At 43.5% G+C, this 17,112-nt stretch overlaps 1 protein-coding gene across 6 annotated transcripts in view; it reads right to left on the reverse strand.

Moving 5' to 3' along the window:
* The window catches only part of LOC147629030 (D-lactate dehydrogenase [cytochrome], mitochondrial-like), a 96,130-nt gene that overhangs the window by 36,002 nt on the left and 43,016 nt on the right, over positions 1 to 17,112 (reverse strand). For 4 of the 6 annotated variants that reach the window (XM_086812243.1, XM_086812241.1, XM_086812245.1 and 1 more), the window contains exons 5-7: positions 12,223 to 12,327; positions 12,010 to 12,124; positions 1,752 to 1,812 (exon numbers count right to left, since the gene is read on the reverse strand). In XM_086812243.1, the coding sequence (XP_086668369.1) occupies positions 1,752 to 1,812; positions 12,010 to 12,124; positions 12,223 to 12,327 (281 nt within the window). The remainder of the gene's footprint in view (positions 1 to 1,751; positions 1,813 to 12,009; positions 12,125 to 12,222; positions 12,328 to 17,112) is intronic. The other 2 variants (XM_086812244.1, XM_086812242.1) reach the window with 1 other exon arrangement.

A 17,112-nucleotide genomic window follows, 5' to 3' on the forward strand; every position in this document is an offset into this window, starting at 1 on the left:
GTTCTCTCTCTCTTGCTCTCCACGCCTGTTTGCAGCATCTCTAAACCCTAACCCTAACTCTCCATTGGCCTTCAAGTAACAGCAAAGTGATGGTGGGTAACTTATTGACATGACAGTCCTCTAATGCTAACCTAATCTGTATTTAATAAGGGGCAAGCACATGGTCATTGTCATGTATTTGATGACCACCTCATCAAACTGATTACCAAGAAAGTATGTAGCATACTCAGCTCAAGACAGCAATGGTAATCCATGATTGGGGTATGAAATAGGTGCAGCTATAGAACAAGAGAGAGCAATGAAGGTTGATCCACATATATGGGTGTCCATGCCAATGGCACTTGGGAATTCAGACACTGCATCAGACACTGGAGATTGTGGCAGTGAAGCTGGAAAAAAAAGGCCACTTAATGGGTCAACTTTACACATGATCTTAATGGAATTGATGAGTATACTGCAGCCCCACAGGAGTAGAGATATGATACAGTCCATCAAGATCCAGCCATAGCGTCGGTGTTCGATGTTGTATATCAACTTCAGGCACGAAGCATGAAAAGTCAAAGCTGTTGGGATCACCAAGGATGGAATCTACCTTGGAAGTCCCGCCAAGGATTCCGCAAAATCATTTAGGAGTTCCCATTTCCTTGCATACCAAGATGGAGATAAAAGCAGGGACCCTTGGCTAATGCACTAATGTGTTATTATTAAATTTTCAGGGATCTTCATGCCTCAGCACAGGGCATTGTGTAAATGCAAGCTGGTAGGTATGTTGATCTTCATATCTCAGCACAGGGCATTGTGTAAATGCAAGCTGGTAGGTATGTGGATGAAAGTTGGCTTGAAGCCAACCCACCCATTGACACTCCTACACTACTGAAGAGACACTCTGCTGGAAGCTCATGGGAAATCTCATATGTCATTCAAACACGAGACCAAATCACAGCTTCTTAATTGGTATCCTCAAACAAGCCTCCAGATTAAGCGAAAAGCACACTTGTGGCATACAATTTATCAAAATTACACGCAAATTTTGCATCATCTACAGTCTTACTAGATAAGATATCACTTCTGGGGAGGTGAAGGGCACACTCAAGGCTAGCATCAAAGAGAACATACACCCACGTGATAGTTGGTTGCACAATTGCATCACTTTTGGATAAAAAGAATTAGTTTATACCAGATGGCTGCAACTTGGATGAAGACTTCAAAAAAGAAATCTGCATGTCTGCTATACAGAAGAAAGGTATGCCAATATTGCACATCAATAAGACCCTCATTTATGAAAAGGGTCAAAGTTCTCGGTGATCTTGGTTTGACACCAATTTGACAGCCAAACCAACAACTAGGAGGCCAACCATTGTGTAGCCCACAGCGGTGTGGCCTGGTGTGGCCTGGGGAGGGGAGGTCCAGAGTTCAAATCCCTGCAGGCCCCCATTGGTATTGTAATGCCGTTGGGCGGGAACACCAAGCCCTCTCCTGGTGGGTACCGAGTTGTGACTATGGAAGCATCAACTCAAGGGGGAAAAAAAGCAGCAATTAGAAGAACTCACGTGTTTGCTATCTTCCATTCACTGTAGTTGTCAACACGCTATCTCTAAAGCACGCCGCATAGTACAATTTCTTCCATCAATAACATTACCCATCCATGAAATATTACAACTTTCCTCCTATAGAAATTACGACAAAAGTAAAATGTTTGCAATCATATCATATGTCTGGGACCCATCAGATTGATTAAAGATTGCGAATACCGTACTGCCAAGGAGCCAGAGCAGCGCGTTGCACACATTCCTCCAATGGAAGCTCCAGGTCCTACAACAAACATCAACAAACAAAAAATTTATTCAATAACAACTTAATGCAATTGAACCCACATTCACGGGCATTGTTTTGCTTAACCCTAAAATGATGATGGCACATCACATACAACTTAAACTATCCTACCAAGGCAAGAAAGCTAGACAGTTCCTCGCCTAGTTGCGATGTTCAGTAACGAAGCATAAGCTATGAATATTCAACCTTAAATCAAAGACCTTAAAGCTCTTCAAACTGTCCTCTCACATACTTGAAAGTTCTCAGTGAAGATGACTTGTCTTACCGTCAAATATAAACTGATGTGATTCTTGTGATTCTTGTACATAACCGTTCAAACTTATCAATGTTCAAATCCTCCTCTGTAATCATCTTATAACTAGTGGAGAGCAGTGGTAGGTGCAACCCCCAATCTTCATAGATGTCACGCACTATTTAGAGGTCATTCAATATGGTGTTCGGGAATGCGCAGAGGCCCAAAGAGTATGGCATAAGATCGCATTGCTTATGTCTCTTATCACGAGACGGCCATGCTTAATCACTTGGGGAGCAGGTGCGTAGCTTACTAATTGAGGATTCCATATATTCTATAAGGGAATCTGATAGAAGATTGTGTCCTTCATGCTCATTGTGGAACCACTCATACCACGACCTTGGTGGAGATTCTAGACTCTTCCTTTCCAGCATATCACTTGGGAAACTCATCTTGGAAATGTATTGGGAGCTTGACAGCTAGGCATATCTGGAAGGCTAGATGTACTAAGACTGTTGAGGGCACTCAAGTAAATCGTGGTACATCCTCTTTCCTCTATTTGGTCTGAGCACACTTTCTCTGTCCTTCACTGGTAGGAACACCAACAAACATGAACTCGCGTTCGAACTTTGTTTGGATCGTAATCTTGTCTAGATTGATCTTTCGGCATGGGCACTCAAAAACGCATATCCAGTCATGCTAGTAGCAGCATGCCTCATTGTTGGGTCGCCTGCAAAGGTGTGAATTGATTTCTATGCATGGAAACTGAGTGAATTTCAATACTTGTGAGTAGTTTTTTTTGAATTTGAAGAGAGGACTTACTAGCCCAGAAACCCAACATTCATTAATAGTAAGTGTATGTGGAACTCTTAAGTTATTTGCTTTTTGCACATAAGCTATGTGTTTATAAATTATTAATATCAGCTTTAAGATTTTAGCTAGTCTTGTAGTCTTTTACATCATAAAAGAGTCCAAACGCACCATTAATTTGCCCACATTGAAAGTCGAATCCATGACTTAAGCAGTTAATACCTCTAAGATTGCAAAACAACGCTCCTACTTCAATGAAAATTAATCTCATCATCAAATTGTATGTCAAAATTAAGAACTGACCAAAGAATATTACATTTTTCTCTACGAAGTATACTCACAGTTTTAAAAGCCGAATAAAAACTACTCTCTTTATGTATTGCATTTGAATATGATCAACAGAAGAATGCATTTTATTCAGAAGACCATAAAAGTTATCATACAAGCGATAATTCTTCTCATTGTATTCAAAGGTAATTGCATGATTTACATAGTCAATATTTACATTACACTCTTGTAAAAAAATATCTTTGTCCAGTAAAATATGTACACTATCAAGGCGTAATGTGAGAAAAGATAGCTCCTCTTCATAATCTTGAATTCTCAAAGAGAGGTGAGGAACCTTCCTTTGCCTTGTTCACTAGATGCCATTGGCATACGAAATCTATACACAAGGAAAGCATCAATAAAATTGTGAATACTTCCATCATCAAATAATACATGTGCATAGGTTATCACTCGTTCTACACATTAAGTCATGAGGACCAAACACCTCCATGTTGAGAAGACAACTCTCACCATGTATAATGCAAAGATAAGACATCAATACAAGAAATAAAGAGATTACCTAGAGCAAGACCAAACTAAATTGAACATGTGTGCAAGCTTGCCACCACTTCCACCACCACCAGATTTCTTGTTCAAAGAACAAGTGAATGAAAAACAAGGTGGTTTATGAAATTTTAAACAACCCCTAGCATGGGCCTCAATCGCTACCACGAAATCAGCCCAAATTCTCTTACCAAGAGATTTCTACTTTGATTTCTGAGGAGACAAGACCTCCCATTAGGTCTCTCGGTTGTGGTCCAAAAGGACCATCATCATCCTTCCGAGTAACTGCCAGGTTATCATCGTAAGTCTTTGCAAAGTGGATTGCGTCATCATAGGTTTCCATCATATTTCGCCTCACTTCATTTTAATAATCCCAAGAAAATCCTTGTATGAAAAAGAGACAAACACAATGATAAGCTCTCTAAACTCTTGGATAAAAGCCTCAAATGTCATCCCACCTAACTGAATAGTCTACAAACGACGGAAGCCTATGGTCTCATCCAACCACTTCACAAAAGGTCTCCATAAACATATCCTTGAAGACCGACCAAGTCCATGAAGCGTGGGATTTTCCTTTGAGGCCTTGCCACCACGCTAAGGCACAGCAACTACATGATCTCAATAACAATAATCCAGTGTTCCTCCCAGTACTACATGATGTCAAAATGAGACTCTCTTTCTTCTCTCAAAAATACAACTCTGAAGTGAATTGAGAATAAGCGGCCAAAGAAGTAGGTGTAGCACTCCCTGTGGGGGATTTGTGGGTGATCCACCATTGCTCACTAAGAGCAACCCTAGCTTGAAGATCGCTGAAAGAGGACTTTTAACTAAACTAACTCTATGAGAACCATATATGGTTTACTGCGGAGGCATCCTTTCCGCACCCACTAGAACTTGAGAGACCAAAAGACCAATTCAAGCAACGCAAGCAAATTACTAATGCATGTTAGACACCTTTAGGTATCGTCGTAAATACATGAATCAAGAGAATAAACCTCTCATCATGATGCACTAATATACCCCCTCAATCCATCCAAAAACTGTGCAACTCTATAGCATAATCAAGAAAGGTCACATAAAACAGTAATTTTTCCACACACTAACACTAATACTAGAACAACCCTTACATCATCAATCGTGTGATGCACACCCTCTCCATGAGAGTTAAAAGTAGAATTTTTATAACACATAAAATATTACACTAATACTAGAACAACCCTTTCATCATCAATCGTGTGATGCACACCCTCTCCATGAGAGTTAAAAGTAGAATTTTTATAGCACATAAAATATTACCTAATGGCCAAAAAGATATTTTGAATGACGTCAATGCAATAAATAAGAAAGCGTCTCCTCTTTTGTATAATCGGCCAAGTTGAGCTGCCACATTTTTATTGCAAGAGATAATTGGCTGCTGCCACCTTTTGGCAGGCCCAAGATTTTCCCAATATTCTGTAGAACTACCATTGGCTGATGGATTTCATGGTGCCAATGAGACGGGTGCTGCAAAGTGAGAGAGAGAGAGATAGAGAGATGATTGTTCTGCAAGTAAATACATGAGAGAGAGAAATGAAATGAAATGATATATTAACATCTCTAAGAGGCCATAGTGGCCTATGAGACCAAAACTGAGAGTACATCTGAAGTTGGTGTCTCATCAAAGAGAACAACAAATGAGACTAAAAAGTACAATAAACTGATTGTCCTACAGTTATAAGAACAGAACTGTAAGACTCCAAGATGATACTGAGTAGAAAATACTAGAAAATACTGAAAAATATATATCAGGTAGATCCATGTATGTTGATCAGTTGAAGTGTTGCCCTCTCATTAGATCAAGTATCTCCGTCATGGGGCTATCTAGAATGGAGAGGTCGTAGAAGTGAGGTAGGCGCCTCCGATGCCGAGCAATAATGGCTCTGATCTGGCGATGGTGAGGATGCCGTGGTCGGGATCCTGGTGGGCGTGGCCGACGAGCACGACATAAGATAACTGCTCTATCAGTGGTGGCTCCCTGGGAGCGTGGTCGGTGCCCTGATGGCCAAATGGAGGAGGTATCAGGAGGTGTGTGGGTTGGGTTGCTGGTGTTGGTGCCGAAGAAATCTGTCAGGGTCCTCTGTCTAGTTACATCATGGCTCGGCCTCCTGTCTGCCAAGAGGGTCTCTCTGTGTCTCCTGAGCTCAAGTAGAAACAATCCCAGGCATCTCTGATCCTCGAACTCCATGACCCTGCGTAACGGCCCAAAACCCTCTCGGAAGAGGCAGTGATATCTCCCTCGGATCTCATAATAGACTGTACATCGGCAAATGTAGTGTTCCTCTGTCTCTACCTCCTGGTAACATAGCTGACAAATGTGGTCATCCAAGATCTGATGCACATATCGCCCTGTCTCAATCCTCAACTGGTGTGATGAGGTCCGGATCTGTCCAATGGCACAACGTATCCCATGTGATAGGTGTACATCCATGCACGTCGAGCGGGTGATAAAATCATCCGGTGAGAGGTGTAGAAAATGGCTCTTGTAATGAGCCATTTTCGTGCCCAAGGGCTCAAGGGGGCTAGTCCATGTCCTCTCTATGTCCACTCTGATGATATCCATCCTGATCACGCGGTTTTGCTCTGAGCGGGTGAGATCCAAAAATGGACAATCCAGACTGTACTGAAAGGGTGGTAGTGCCTCTATCCGCAAACCATGTAGGTCAAACCATGATCTCATCTGAGCGTACCAACAATGAGTATCTCCATCCTCTGCCAACTGTATGGATGAGGTCAATGCCAATCGGGAGTACCTCTGCTGAGGGAGCTCCTATAGCCGCTGTAAAAAGGTAACTGCCTGGAATAGGGCCTCGGTTACTACTGGTGGGGCACCCAGCTCAGCCCGAACAATCTCATGTGGTACTCATGATTTGCTCCGAATCATGTGGGCAATCATCATAATCAGTGGTCTCTCCATTTGCCTCCATCCCTCATCTGTCCCTCTTTGAGATCTGTGATGTATACTGGGTCCCCAAATTGGAGCTCCGTACAAGAGGGTCAGTGTGACAAGCATATTAAATAGCCACAATTTGGTGCGTGGCTCTTGAAACTATATGTGTGCACACTGTCTCTCAAGTGCCCCCAAGGCTGCATGCCCTCGAGCTAATCTAGTTGCTGCTGCCTCCTTCAGGGAGAAACACGGTCCTGTGAAAGTAACTCCCAAGTAGACATATGACCTGACGTACTCTACTGGCTCCCCTCGGAAAGTGAACTGAGGCTCTGATCTCGTCACCCATGCCTGTGTGGTGTTAAACACCATAACCTTGGTTTTCCCAAGGTTCACTGTCAGATCTCTATCCACACAGAAAGCCTGTAATGCATCTAGGTGTCTCTGTAATCCCTCCGGAGAGTCTGAGATTAGAACAATATCATCAGCATATAACAAGACGGGTATCAACACCCCTCCCAGGCATGCCCCTGGGCCTCCCAATTTGTCTACATAATAAGAGACCGCATCAATGTACAGTCCAAAGAGGGTGGGCGATAGTGGGCATCACTGCTTCACCCCTATCGTGCTAGTCACCCTATCAGATAGTCCGCCTGGAGCTCGAACTCTGCCTGTCACAGACTCATACAAAGCATATATCCCCCACTGTATATCCTCGGGTACCTCAATGTCATGCAATCTGTGCATAAGCCTGGCACGTGGTACGGTATCGAAGGCTTTGCGGAAGTCCACAAAGCAGCAATATATCCTTCTCTTCTGTGCCCTGCCCCCTTCAATAAGTGCTCGAAGTGTCAGTATGTGATCCAAGGTAGTAAATCCTCTCCTGGAGCCAGCCTGTCCATGTGCTCGATGACCATGCCTCTCTGCCCATGGGCTCAGCTCCGACTCCAATATAGAGCCATATAATTTGGCCAAGTAATGACCAATCATGATCATCCTGTAGTTGCCTGGTACCATGGGGTCCCCACTCTTAAAGAGTGGTACAATGATATGCTCTCTCCAGCTTGTTGGGACTCTGCCGGTGTCGAGATGGGCCTCTCATCTTGGGGCGCCTGGACCGCCCCAGCTCTATAGCCCGATCAATCAGTGTACCTCTGGTGCGGCTATACTCTGGGGCTAGCTGCAATGCCTACTGGCCTGACTGCTCAATCTCTGGTCGAAAGAAGTCTGTAATCTGCCTCTGTAGGTGTCTCTCCCTCTCTGATCCCCTCCCTCTCAAGAGACCCTCTCTATGTCTACGTAGCTCCAGCAAGTATAATCCGAGGCATCTCTGATCCTGGTATCTCATGACTCTGGAAAGTGGTCCAAAACCCTCTCTGAACAGGCAGTGAAAACGGCCTCGTATCTCATAATATACTGGACAGTGACATATGTAATGTAACTCTGTCTCTGGCTCCATCTGGCACAACCGACAAATCCTGGCATCACCTGGTACTCCTTTGAATCTGCCAGTCTCAATCTCTAGCTGGTGTGAGGATGTGCGCATCTGACCAATAGCACACCATACCCCATGAGAAAAATGAGTATCCATGTAGCTGGGTCTAATCACAAACCCATCCTCCGTGAGCTGGAGAAGATGATCTCTATAGAAAGCCATCTTCGTACCAAGCTCGTGTGTCGGCTATATCCATGTCCTCCTAGTGTCCAGCTGAGTCAAGTCCTGCCTGATAAGTCTAGTAATCTCTGCCCGTGTGAGAGAGAGGGAGGGTGCATTCAGGGAGTACTGAAATGGAGGTAGCCTGTCCATACTAAAGCCATGCAGTTGGAACCAAGCTGTCATCTGTGCATACCAACATGATCCGTCTCCCTGTGATGCGAACTGTCGTGAAGACTCCAGGGCTAAGCGAGCATATCTGTCTCTAGGGAGAGCCCAAGTGCTATGTATAAAGGAGACTGATCGAGTGAGTGCCTCTACTACCAATGGGGGGGTAGCCATCTTTGCACGGATAATATCATGTGGTACGGAGGCCTTGGCCCTAATCATCCGGGAAATCATAGAAACCAAGGGCCTCTCCATACATCTCCATCCATCAGTGCTACTAGCTCGGCTGTGGTGATCCATTGAGGGTCCCCATATCTCCACTCCATACGCCCGAGGGTTCGCAGATCCTTACATCAGAGACGGTGCCTACACCGGAGGATTCAGAGCATCATTGCGAGGCATTGGGCTCGTCCGACCAGGCATCTCACTATGGCAGATATCCAGGCCATCCGGCAGAGACCCATGCTAGAGCTCCTAGGATGATTACCACTCCAGCCATATACTGTTGTACTCACTGTCACTTTTGTACTCCCCCATATTCATGTATTCATGTATCCATGTACTCATGTACCCCATTTTGACTAGTAGCATTAGCTTCCCACTCTCCCTAGTTGCTGCTTCCGGATGCTTCCTACTGATGTATTGTAGGGCTAGATACTTACCTTCAGTCCTTTCTTTTCTTTTCCAGATACTGTATCAGATGTCACATGGTTGTAACTTTGGTCTCATAGGTCACTTTGGCCTTTTGAAGACGTTAATATAACATTTCATTTCATTTCATTTCTCTCTCTCGACCATTGTCATGGATTGAGCTTCCTCTCTCTCCTTGAACCCTCATCTCTCTTACACTCACATCATGGAAATCTTCCACACTTCAAAGCTTGAGCTGTGGATACCAGCAAAGATTGGCTACAGCTCAATCTCTCTCATAAGTGTGGTGGCTCTCCCGAAGGCATGGCTCCCATTGCGAAACACTAGGAGCTTGTCCTCTAGCTTCCTCAGGAGTTCAAGATCACCTCATGTCCACCTCTGGATGTACTCCTGCCATCCCTCTTCCAACTCCTCACTATTGAACTTCTCCTCAGTCCGCCATACTGGATGCAGTATATGGGCAACTGCATGGATTGGTCTGTGAAACCAATCCCCATCTATGCTTTCAGACCTCCCAAATGTCTGGGACCCTATTCAAATTTTAATGATTAATGTCAATTGCAAGTTACAAACAAAAGAAAAACATTTGCTTTTGGTTGGCATGCTGCAAGCCTGCATGCATACCTCTCAACAGGTAGGACGGTGCATCGATTAAGTGCCTCTTCAGTGCGGTCCATGAACTCGTTTAAGAGACCAACGGTGTTGCCTCCATGTTTGTGATGCGGAGCACATTGTAAATGGGTTGAATCACCTTGACAAGTGCCTTGGCCTCATCCCACCGACTGTCTTGCATAACAGTGTGCATAAAAGCAACTGCCTTGGGTTGCTCCCGATCCTCCCATTGCATCCACTCTCGTGAGACAACTACGCTGAATAGCCCCTAACGGACTCTCACAAGCCTCTCAACCACAATAAACACGTATGTGACCCTCATTGGACTTTAGCAACTCCAAGTCAATATGGGCATGATACACGGCGAGAACCTTTAGCCTCTTTGTAACAAACTAAGAACAAACTTGGCCATGCTCCGAGAAGCATGAAAGATCTCGAAGATCCACTCAATCTTTGCGACATCCTCTATCAAGAGGTCCAGGCTATGAGCTGCACATGGAGCCCACACAATCTGTGGGAACTCATCCTCTAGCATCCTGCCCATAGACACAATTTGACCCATTGTCAGAGATCACCTACACTATTTTGAGGGCCAATCACTGGCACTGTATGACGCAAACGCTGCCATATAAAGGCCCCTATCGCCACTGTCCCTGCAAAGCATCAATGGCAGGCACAAATGTTGTGCCCTTACAAGAGGACACTAAAGTGTCATACACATTTGTTTCCTACTGTCTGTCAGCCATCACATAAGACTGTGGAACCATATTTTTGCTCGAATGCCTTCAAAGGCTCCATCTCAAGCTCCATTTGCTCTTTTTCCCTTTTGCGTTTTGCACAAGGACTCATAAGATGGGCTCTCCCACTCATAACCAATGCAGCTAATAGCTTTCATAGCCTTCCTCTAATGATGGGTACACTTGAATGACAAAGCACATTGAACAAACAGCTTTGTCAATTCACCGGTGACATCCTACATAGCCTGTTTTTAAATCCCTGCTTTAATGCTTGCCCTTTTCAAAGAAGGTTTGGTGGGCAAGCAAGACCTGTGGGCTCGAGGGGCGGAGCTAGACCCAACAGCTACTTGGCTCTGCATATCTGCATGATCATCATCTTCCAGCCTACCTCTTTTGGACACATCCTCCCTGTCCTCTTGCAAATCATCACTACCCCCAAATCCCTGCAATGCTTCCTGGTCTCTCCTCCATTGCAGGCGAGAGTCTTTAAGCTCTTTAGGCACTTTATCACAAGAGCCGTTGCCTTTTCCTTTCAATCCAAAGAAATGGACCTTTATCCTGACGGTGGATCCACCAAAGATTTTTTGACAATACTTCCATTTTCATTTCTCTGTGCCTAAACCGCCATATTTGCTTATGGAACTTACATCGCTCCACATGGCATCCCTCTGTTCTGAGATATGACATCAACGGATCTCCTTTTGAATATCCTTAGGTGTTGAGAATTTGTTGGCTTGTTATTGCATCTCTTGTAGGGTTGCAAACAGATGAAAAAGACAAAGGCATGCTGCATCTTATCTTTTCCACCTTCCCCACAGTTATGTACACGTTGCTCTGACAGCAGGTATCATGGCTAGAATTCCTCACTCATACCCCATGCATGACCCAGGGAATTAGAAATGGCAATATACTTGGAGAGCTAACCAACATAACCTGCGATTTTGATTTTGTAGCCCAAAAGCACGAGTTCAAATCCCACCATCAGTAAAGCACATTGTCGAGTGAAAAAGACTAATATTCTCACATATACCCAGGTGTATAGCTAGCTAAAGGTCTTGTAAAGGGAAGACTCCTTGCCTATGAGAAAAACAAAATCTTGTTTGTTGTGGCTGAAACCAAACCATATGCAGCATGGACAGGGCCAAGTGCATAAGTAGAATTTACTTCAAGGAGGAGCCAAATGAAACTCTTACATGTTTTCCCTTGTTAGATACTTGCAATATTTCAGGTTCTCAAACGTCTTACCAACATAACCTGCGATTTTGATTTTGTTGCCCTAAAGCACGAGTTCAAATCCCATCATCAGTAAAGGACATTGTCGAGTGAAAAAGACTAATATTCTCACATATACCCAGGTGTATAGCTAGCTAAAGGTCTTGTCAAGGGAAGACTCCTTGCCTATGAGAAAAACAAAATCTTGTTTGTTGTGGCTGAAACCAGACCATATGCAGCATGGACAGGGCCAAGTAGAATTTACTTCAAGGAGGAGCCAAATGAAACTCTTACATGTTTTCCCTTGTTAGATACTTGCACTATTTCAGGTTCTCAAACGTCTTACCAGGGTCCAGAGGAAAAAATAACCCGTACGGCTTCAGATGCTCATTGAGTTCCATCCATCCAATCCCAGGTTCCACCACCACATCCATGTCATCTACATGAAGAATTTTGATTTTCTGCAACAAAACAAGGTTCATTGTTCTGTAAGGAACAAATAAAGAATCTAATGTTTTTAGAAATAACCAAAATAATAATAATAGTAAATTGCCCTTGCCTTCATTAAATGCATATCAATGCTCACACCTCCATACGGGGTCAAAATTTGACCTTCAAGAGACGTGGCTCCTCCATACGGCACAATAGGAATCTGGAGACAACACTAAGATCTGTTCAATTCAGAACCATTTAAGAGATGCTATCTTCAATCCTTCGAAAATACTTTGATTATCAGTTTTCACTATTGAATCAATAAATCAAAACAAAAGCTATTGCTCAACTATAAGGATATCTGCACACAACCATGCAAAAGAACACCTCATCTGGCATAACGCAGCTCAAAAAGATTCAAAACAAGATTGATGCACAGCTAGCTTGCAAAAGTGATGAGAAGAGCATAACTTTCTTTCCCCTGAACAAATGACAACACATGGCATCTTCCTTCAGTATGCGCTCCTAAGATGAGCTTAGATGGCCTACACAAGAATGTGATAGAATGAGTTTTCAAACAGGTGTTAGACGTCCTCTTTGTTAGACTTGGATTACTTCCTTATGGAGAACTCTCACGCTTTTGGTAAGTTCAAGGAATCATTGGCAAAGGCTCACAAGGCTTCAAAAACAAACAGGGGCCGCTTTTTTTAATGGGAGGGGATCTAAAACGGCCATTACAAAATGCAACGTTTCATACCTGTCGGAAATGCTTCTTCATGACTATTTTGGCCAATAGCATGCAAAATCATGCTGTTTTTTGACATGCCAACATCAACCTAGATCCAAACGTGGTGCAGACCATAAAAACATCTCCCATCAACATCGGTCCGAAAATGGTGCAAATACACTATACTTGAAATGAGGGACCATAAAAACATCTTGAAACAACAAATTCATGAAACTATCATGATTCAACCATGTACTTCTTAGGCAGCCTGTGAGTGTAGGCAGATTGAGGGCTGTGGGCAAGTACAAAGGTGGCAGGCAGGGAAACAGGCTGAAAAGTGCACGTGGCCCTAATTATTTACTTTAGAAAAGATCGCTAGAAAAGAATTTCAAATGCTAGATACATCTTATCATATCATACAAAATGTGTTTCTATGCAACTATCTGGGGTCTAGATCTTCAACACGAATTCTTGATATGAGTGCAACCAATGCAATGCGAATATGACTCCACACTGGTGCAAATACACTATACTTGAATTACAGACCATGAAAACATCTTGATATAACAAATTCATGAAAAGTTCATCACCAACCATGTACTTCTTCGGCAGCACGTGGGTGTAGTGCGCAATTGTCCAGGCAGGTCGAGGGCTGCAGGCAAGTACGGAGGTGGCAGGCAGGGAAACAGGCCGAAAAGTGCACGTGTGGATTTTGAGGATTTTCATGATTTTCTTGACGAGATTGCTTTGTGCAGGTGCTAGGCTTCTATAGAACCAAATCTGCCCCAAAGAGCCACAAATGCATCTTCTTGGGATATGGCATGGAGTTCGAAAGTTACATTGTATCTATGACCCTCAACTTTCAAGTGAGGAAGACCATAGTGAGTGGAGATGTGGTCTTTCACAAGAGGCCACATCACGTGTCAGCAAAGCTTCCCTCCCCTGATGAATGGTAGTAGACCAAGGGCAGTATTACCCAAGCAACCACATCACCACAAGCTAGTGCACCAGCTCCCCCCTCAAGTTCAAGGGAGCAATCAGCACCGCATCAGTTGGCAGAGGACTTGAAAGATGAAGAGTTTGTTGTCAAACTGCAGTGTACGTAAACACCTCAGTGCCAATGGACTACTTGTGCATTTGTGCAAGAGTTATCAGAAAAAGAAGAGAGCACCAAAACACACAAACACAACACAAACTATACCTGAATCCTACTGTAGATTATGTACAAAAATATTTACAAGTAAATGTTTGGATACAATATAAAGCTCAAAACGTAGATCTCCTGGCTTCAGCTTAACGCTGGAGCTAGATGCCAGAGCTCAGCCCATTCTCTCTGTCCAGCTTCTCCCGAAGCTTGTGCCCTAGCACTTCATGTTGGTAAGCTCTAGAAAGATGAGATGGGAAATAATAACCCCAACACTGCTTAAATATGTGCCCCAAGGGCTGGTTGGCCCCTGTCCTGCTGGACCAACTTGGTCTGAGCTGCCCAACCCCACAACTGCTGCCCAACAACCACAGGGCTGCCTGCCCAGTTTGATATTGCTTTCAGTGTGATGAGGATTTCACTCAGAAATCCATGATCCAACATGTAAGTATGTTCATGAAAGGCACCGCTGCCCATTGGTGGCTCACAAAGAAGCTCTCACCGAATCCTGTTAGATCATGGGAAGAGTTCAAGGAGAGGTTCTATGCTCAATTCTTGCCTCCGAATACATTGAATGAGATAACAATGAAGTGGGATTGGGTGAAGTAAAATGAGGGGAAATCGGTAAATGCATATATATATAAGTTTTGGAAAGTGCTTTTGGAGGTGTCTCCATTTATACATGTCACCGAGGTGAAAAGGAAGAGAAGGTTTCAATCGGGATTGCAACCCGTGTACAAAGCGGGACTACAAATGTATCTTGGTCATACCTTACACCAATTAATCGCAGCCACCACTGCCACCACCACCGAGCAATCAGAACTCAAATTGAGTCGATCCAATAAGGCTAAACCCTCATTTCAAGGCAAAAAGAGGGCTGTCCAAAACCTGCAAAATAATGGACAGCCACCTAAAAAGGACCAAAACCAAGATAAAAATGGTCCAAAGGCTGAAAATAACACTACCAAGAAGCGTCCCTTCAAATTGAGAGACTATGGTCAAATTGAGAGACTATGGTCTCACTCTGGAGCAAAAAAAGCAATATATGAGCGAGGGAAAATGCTTTACTTGTGGTAGCACCGAGCATATTGCAAAGGCATGCCCAAACAAGAAGAAGCGTGATAATGCAAATGCATCAAAGCCTAATGTGCATATGGTTCCGGATGTCCATATGAGAATTTCATATCTACACAGATGGCAGTTGCTTTGGATATTGAAGTGGAGGACATGTGTCCTCAAATTGAAGCAGGGGCTGCCTTTGTTGGTAGAGAAGTGCAGGTCGTGCCTATTTTTGGCAAGTTGCGCATACACATTCAAGGCTATGTGGATCATGAGGATTTTCTTGTATCATGAGGATTTTCTTGTGGCGCCTTTGAATGGCTGTGATGTATTGTCCAGAAAGCCTTGGCATACACGTGTTGATCCGTGCAAGGCTTACAAGGCCAACAGGATCACCTTCATGCATAAAGGCCGAGAGCATGTAATTAATGCTGGTGAAGAGGGTGATACCATTCCCCTTGTATCTCATGTACAAATTAAGAAAGTAATGAAAAAGAGTGTTTTTACGTACTTGATTTTGTACGAGATCATGTTGAGGAAAATAATGTACATGTAAACACTCTTAGTAATGATAGGCTAAAATTTTTGCAAGAGCACAATGTTTGTTTTGCTGATGAGTTACCAAATGAGTTGCCACCCATACGACTGGAAGATCATCGCATTGATCTCGTGCCGGGTAGCTAACCACCTAATAGGCCAGCCTATCGTGTAAGTGCATCTCAAAAAGAGGAGATCATAAAGCACGTGAATGAGCTTCTTGAGAAGGGTTTGATTCAGCCAAGCTCTTTCCCATATTGTTCAGCCGCCCTCTTGGTTCAAAAGAAGGATGGATCCTTTCATATGTGTGTGGATTATAGAGCTTTGAATAAGCTTACCATCAAGATTGGTTTCCGATTCCATGCATAGACGACATCCTTGACAAGTTGGATGGATCGGCATGCTTTAGCAAAATTGATCTCAAGAGTGGGTATCATCAAGTGTGTGTAGTGCCTGAGGATGTACACAAAACTGCTTTTAGGACAGCATTTGGACTTTATGAGTATCTTGTTATGCCTTTTGGTCTTACCAATGCCCCGGCTACATTCAATAGAATGATGGATCGCATATTCCGTGGGTACAGAAAATTTACAGGTGTCTTCTTTGATGACATCCTAGTCTTCTCGGAGATCGAAGAAGAGCATAGAGCTCATTTGGCCGTTGTTTTTGAAGAACTTCGTAAGCATAAACTCTTCATAAATGCAAAGAAGAGTGAGTTCTTTTTGACAAAGATACATTATCTTGGGTATATTGTGTCCAAAGATGGAGTGTGGATGAATCCTGCAAAGATTGATGCAATTCGGAATTGGCCCGAATTGAGTTCAGTGCATGAGATCCGTAGTTTTCTTGGATTATGCTCTTACAACCGCAGGTTCATTCGGTATTCTGCATGGATTGCTTCTCCTTTGCATGATTTGACAAAGAAGAAGGCCTTGTTCAATTGGACTAATGTAGAGAGGGATGCATTCCTCAAATTGAAAGATGCAACTACTCATGGTCCAGTATTGATCATTCCGGATTTGCAAAAGCCTTTTAGTGTGGAATGTGATGCATCTGGAAATTGCATAGGAGCTATCGTTAATCAAGAGGGACATGCCATGGCTTATGAGAGCCGTAGATTGCATGATGCAGAGCTATCTCTTGGCATTTATGAGAAAGAGCTCTTGGCTGTAATTCATGCACTTACTATATGGAAACATTACCTTCTTGGGGCTGATTTCACTATGAAGACAGATCACCAGAGTTTGAGGTATTTTCTTACCCAAACTAAGTTGTCAGGGAAGCATATGAGGATGGCCAATTTCCTCTCTATGTTTCATTTTCAGATCTTGCACACCCCAGGAAAGAAGAATGTAGTGGCCGATGCACTGTCACAGAAGCCATATGTAGCAGCTATCAAAAGGTGCATGTATCACCTGTCAAAAGGTGAAATTTGATAGGCAAAAGGCACTAGGTTTGCTTCAACCATTGCCTATTCCCATCCAGCCATGGGAAAGTATTACAATGGATTTCATTATGGACTTGCCACGCACCCAACACGGTAATGATGC

The sequence above is a fragment of the Cibotium barometz genome, chromosome 18 (assembly GCF_041138505.1).
Source record: "Cibotium barometz isolate CiBa-2024 chromosome 18, ASM4113850v1, whole genome shotgun sequence".
Classification (NCBI taxonomy): domain Eukaryota; kingdom Viridiplantae; phylum Streptophyta; class Polypodiopsida; order Cyatheales; family Cibotiaceae; genus Cibotium; species Cibotium barometz.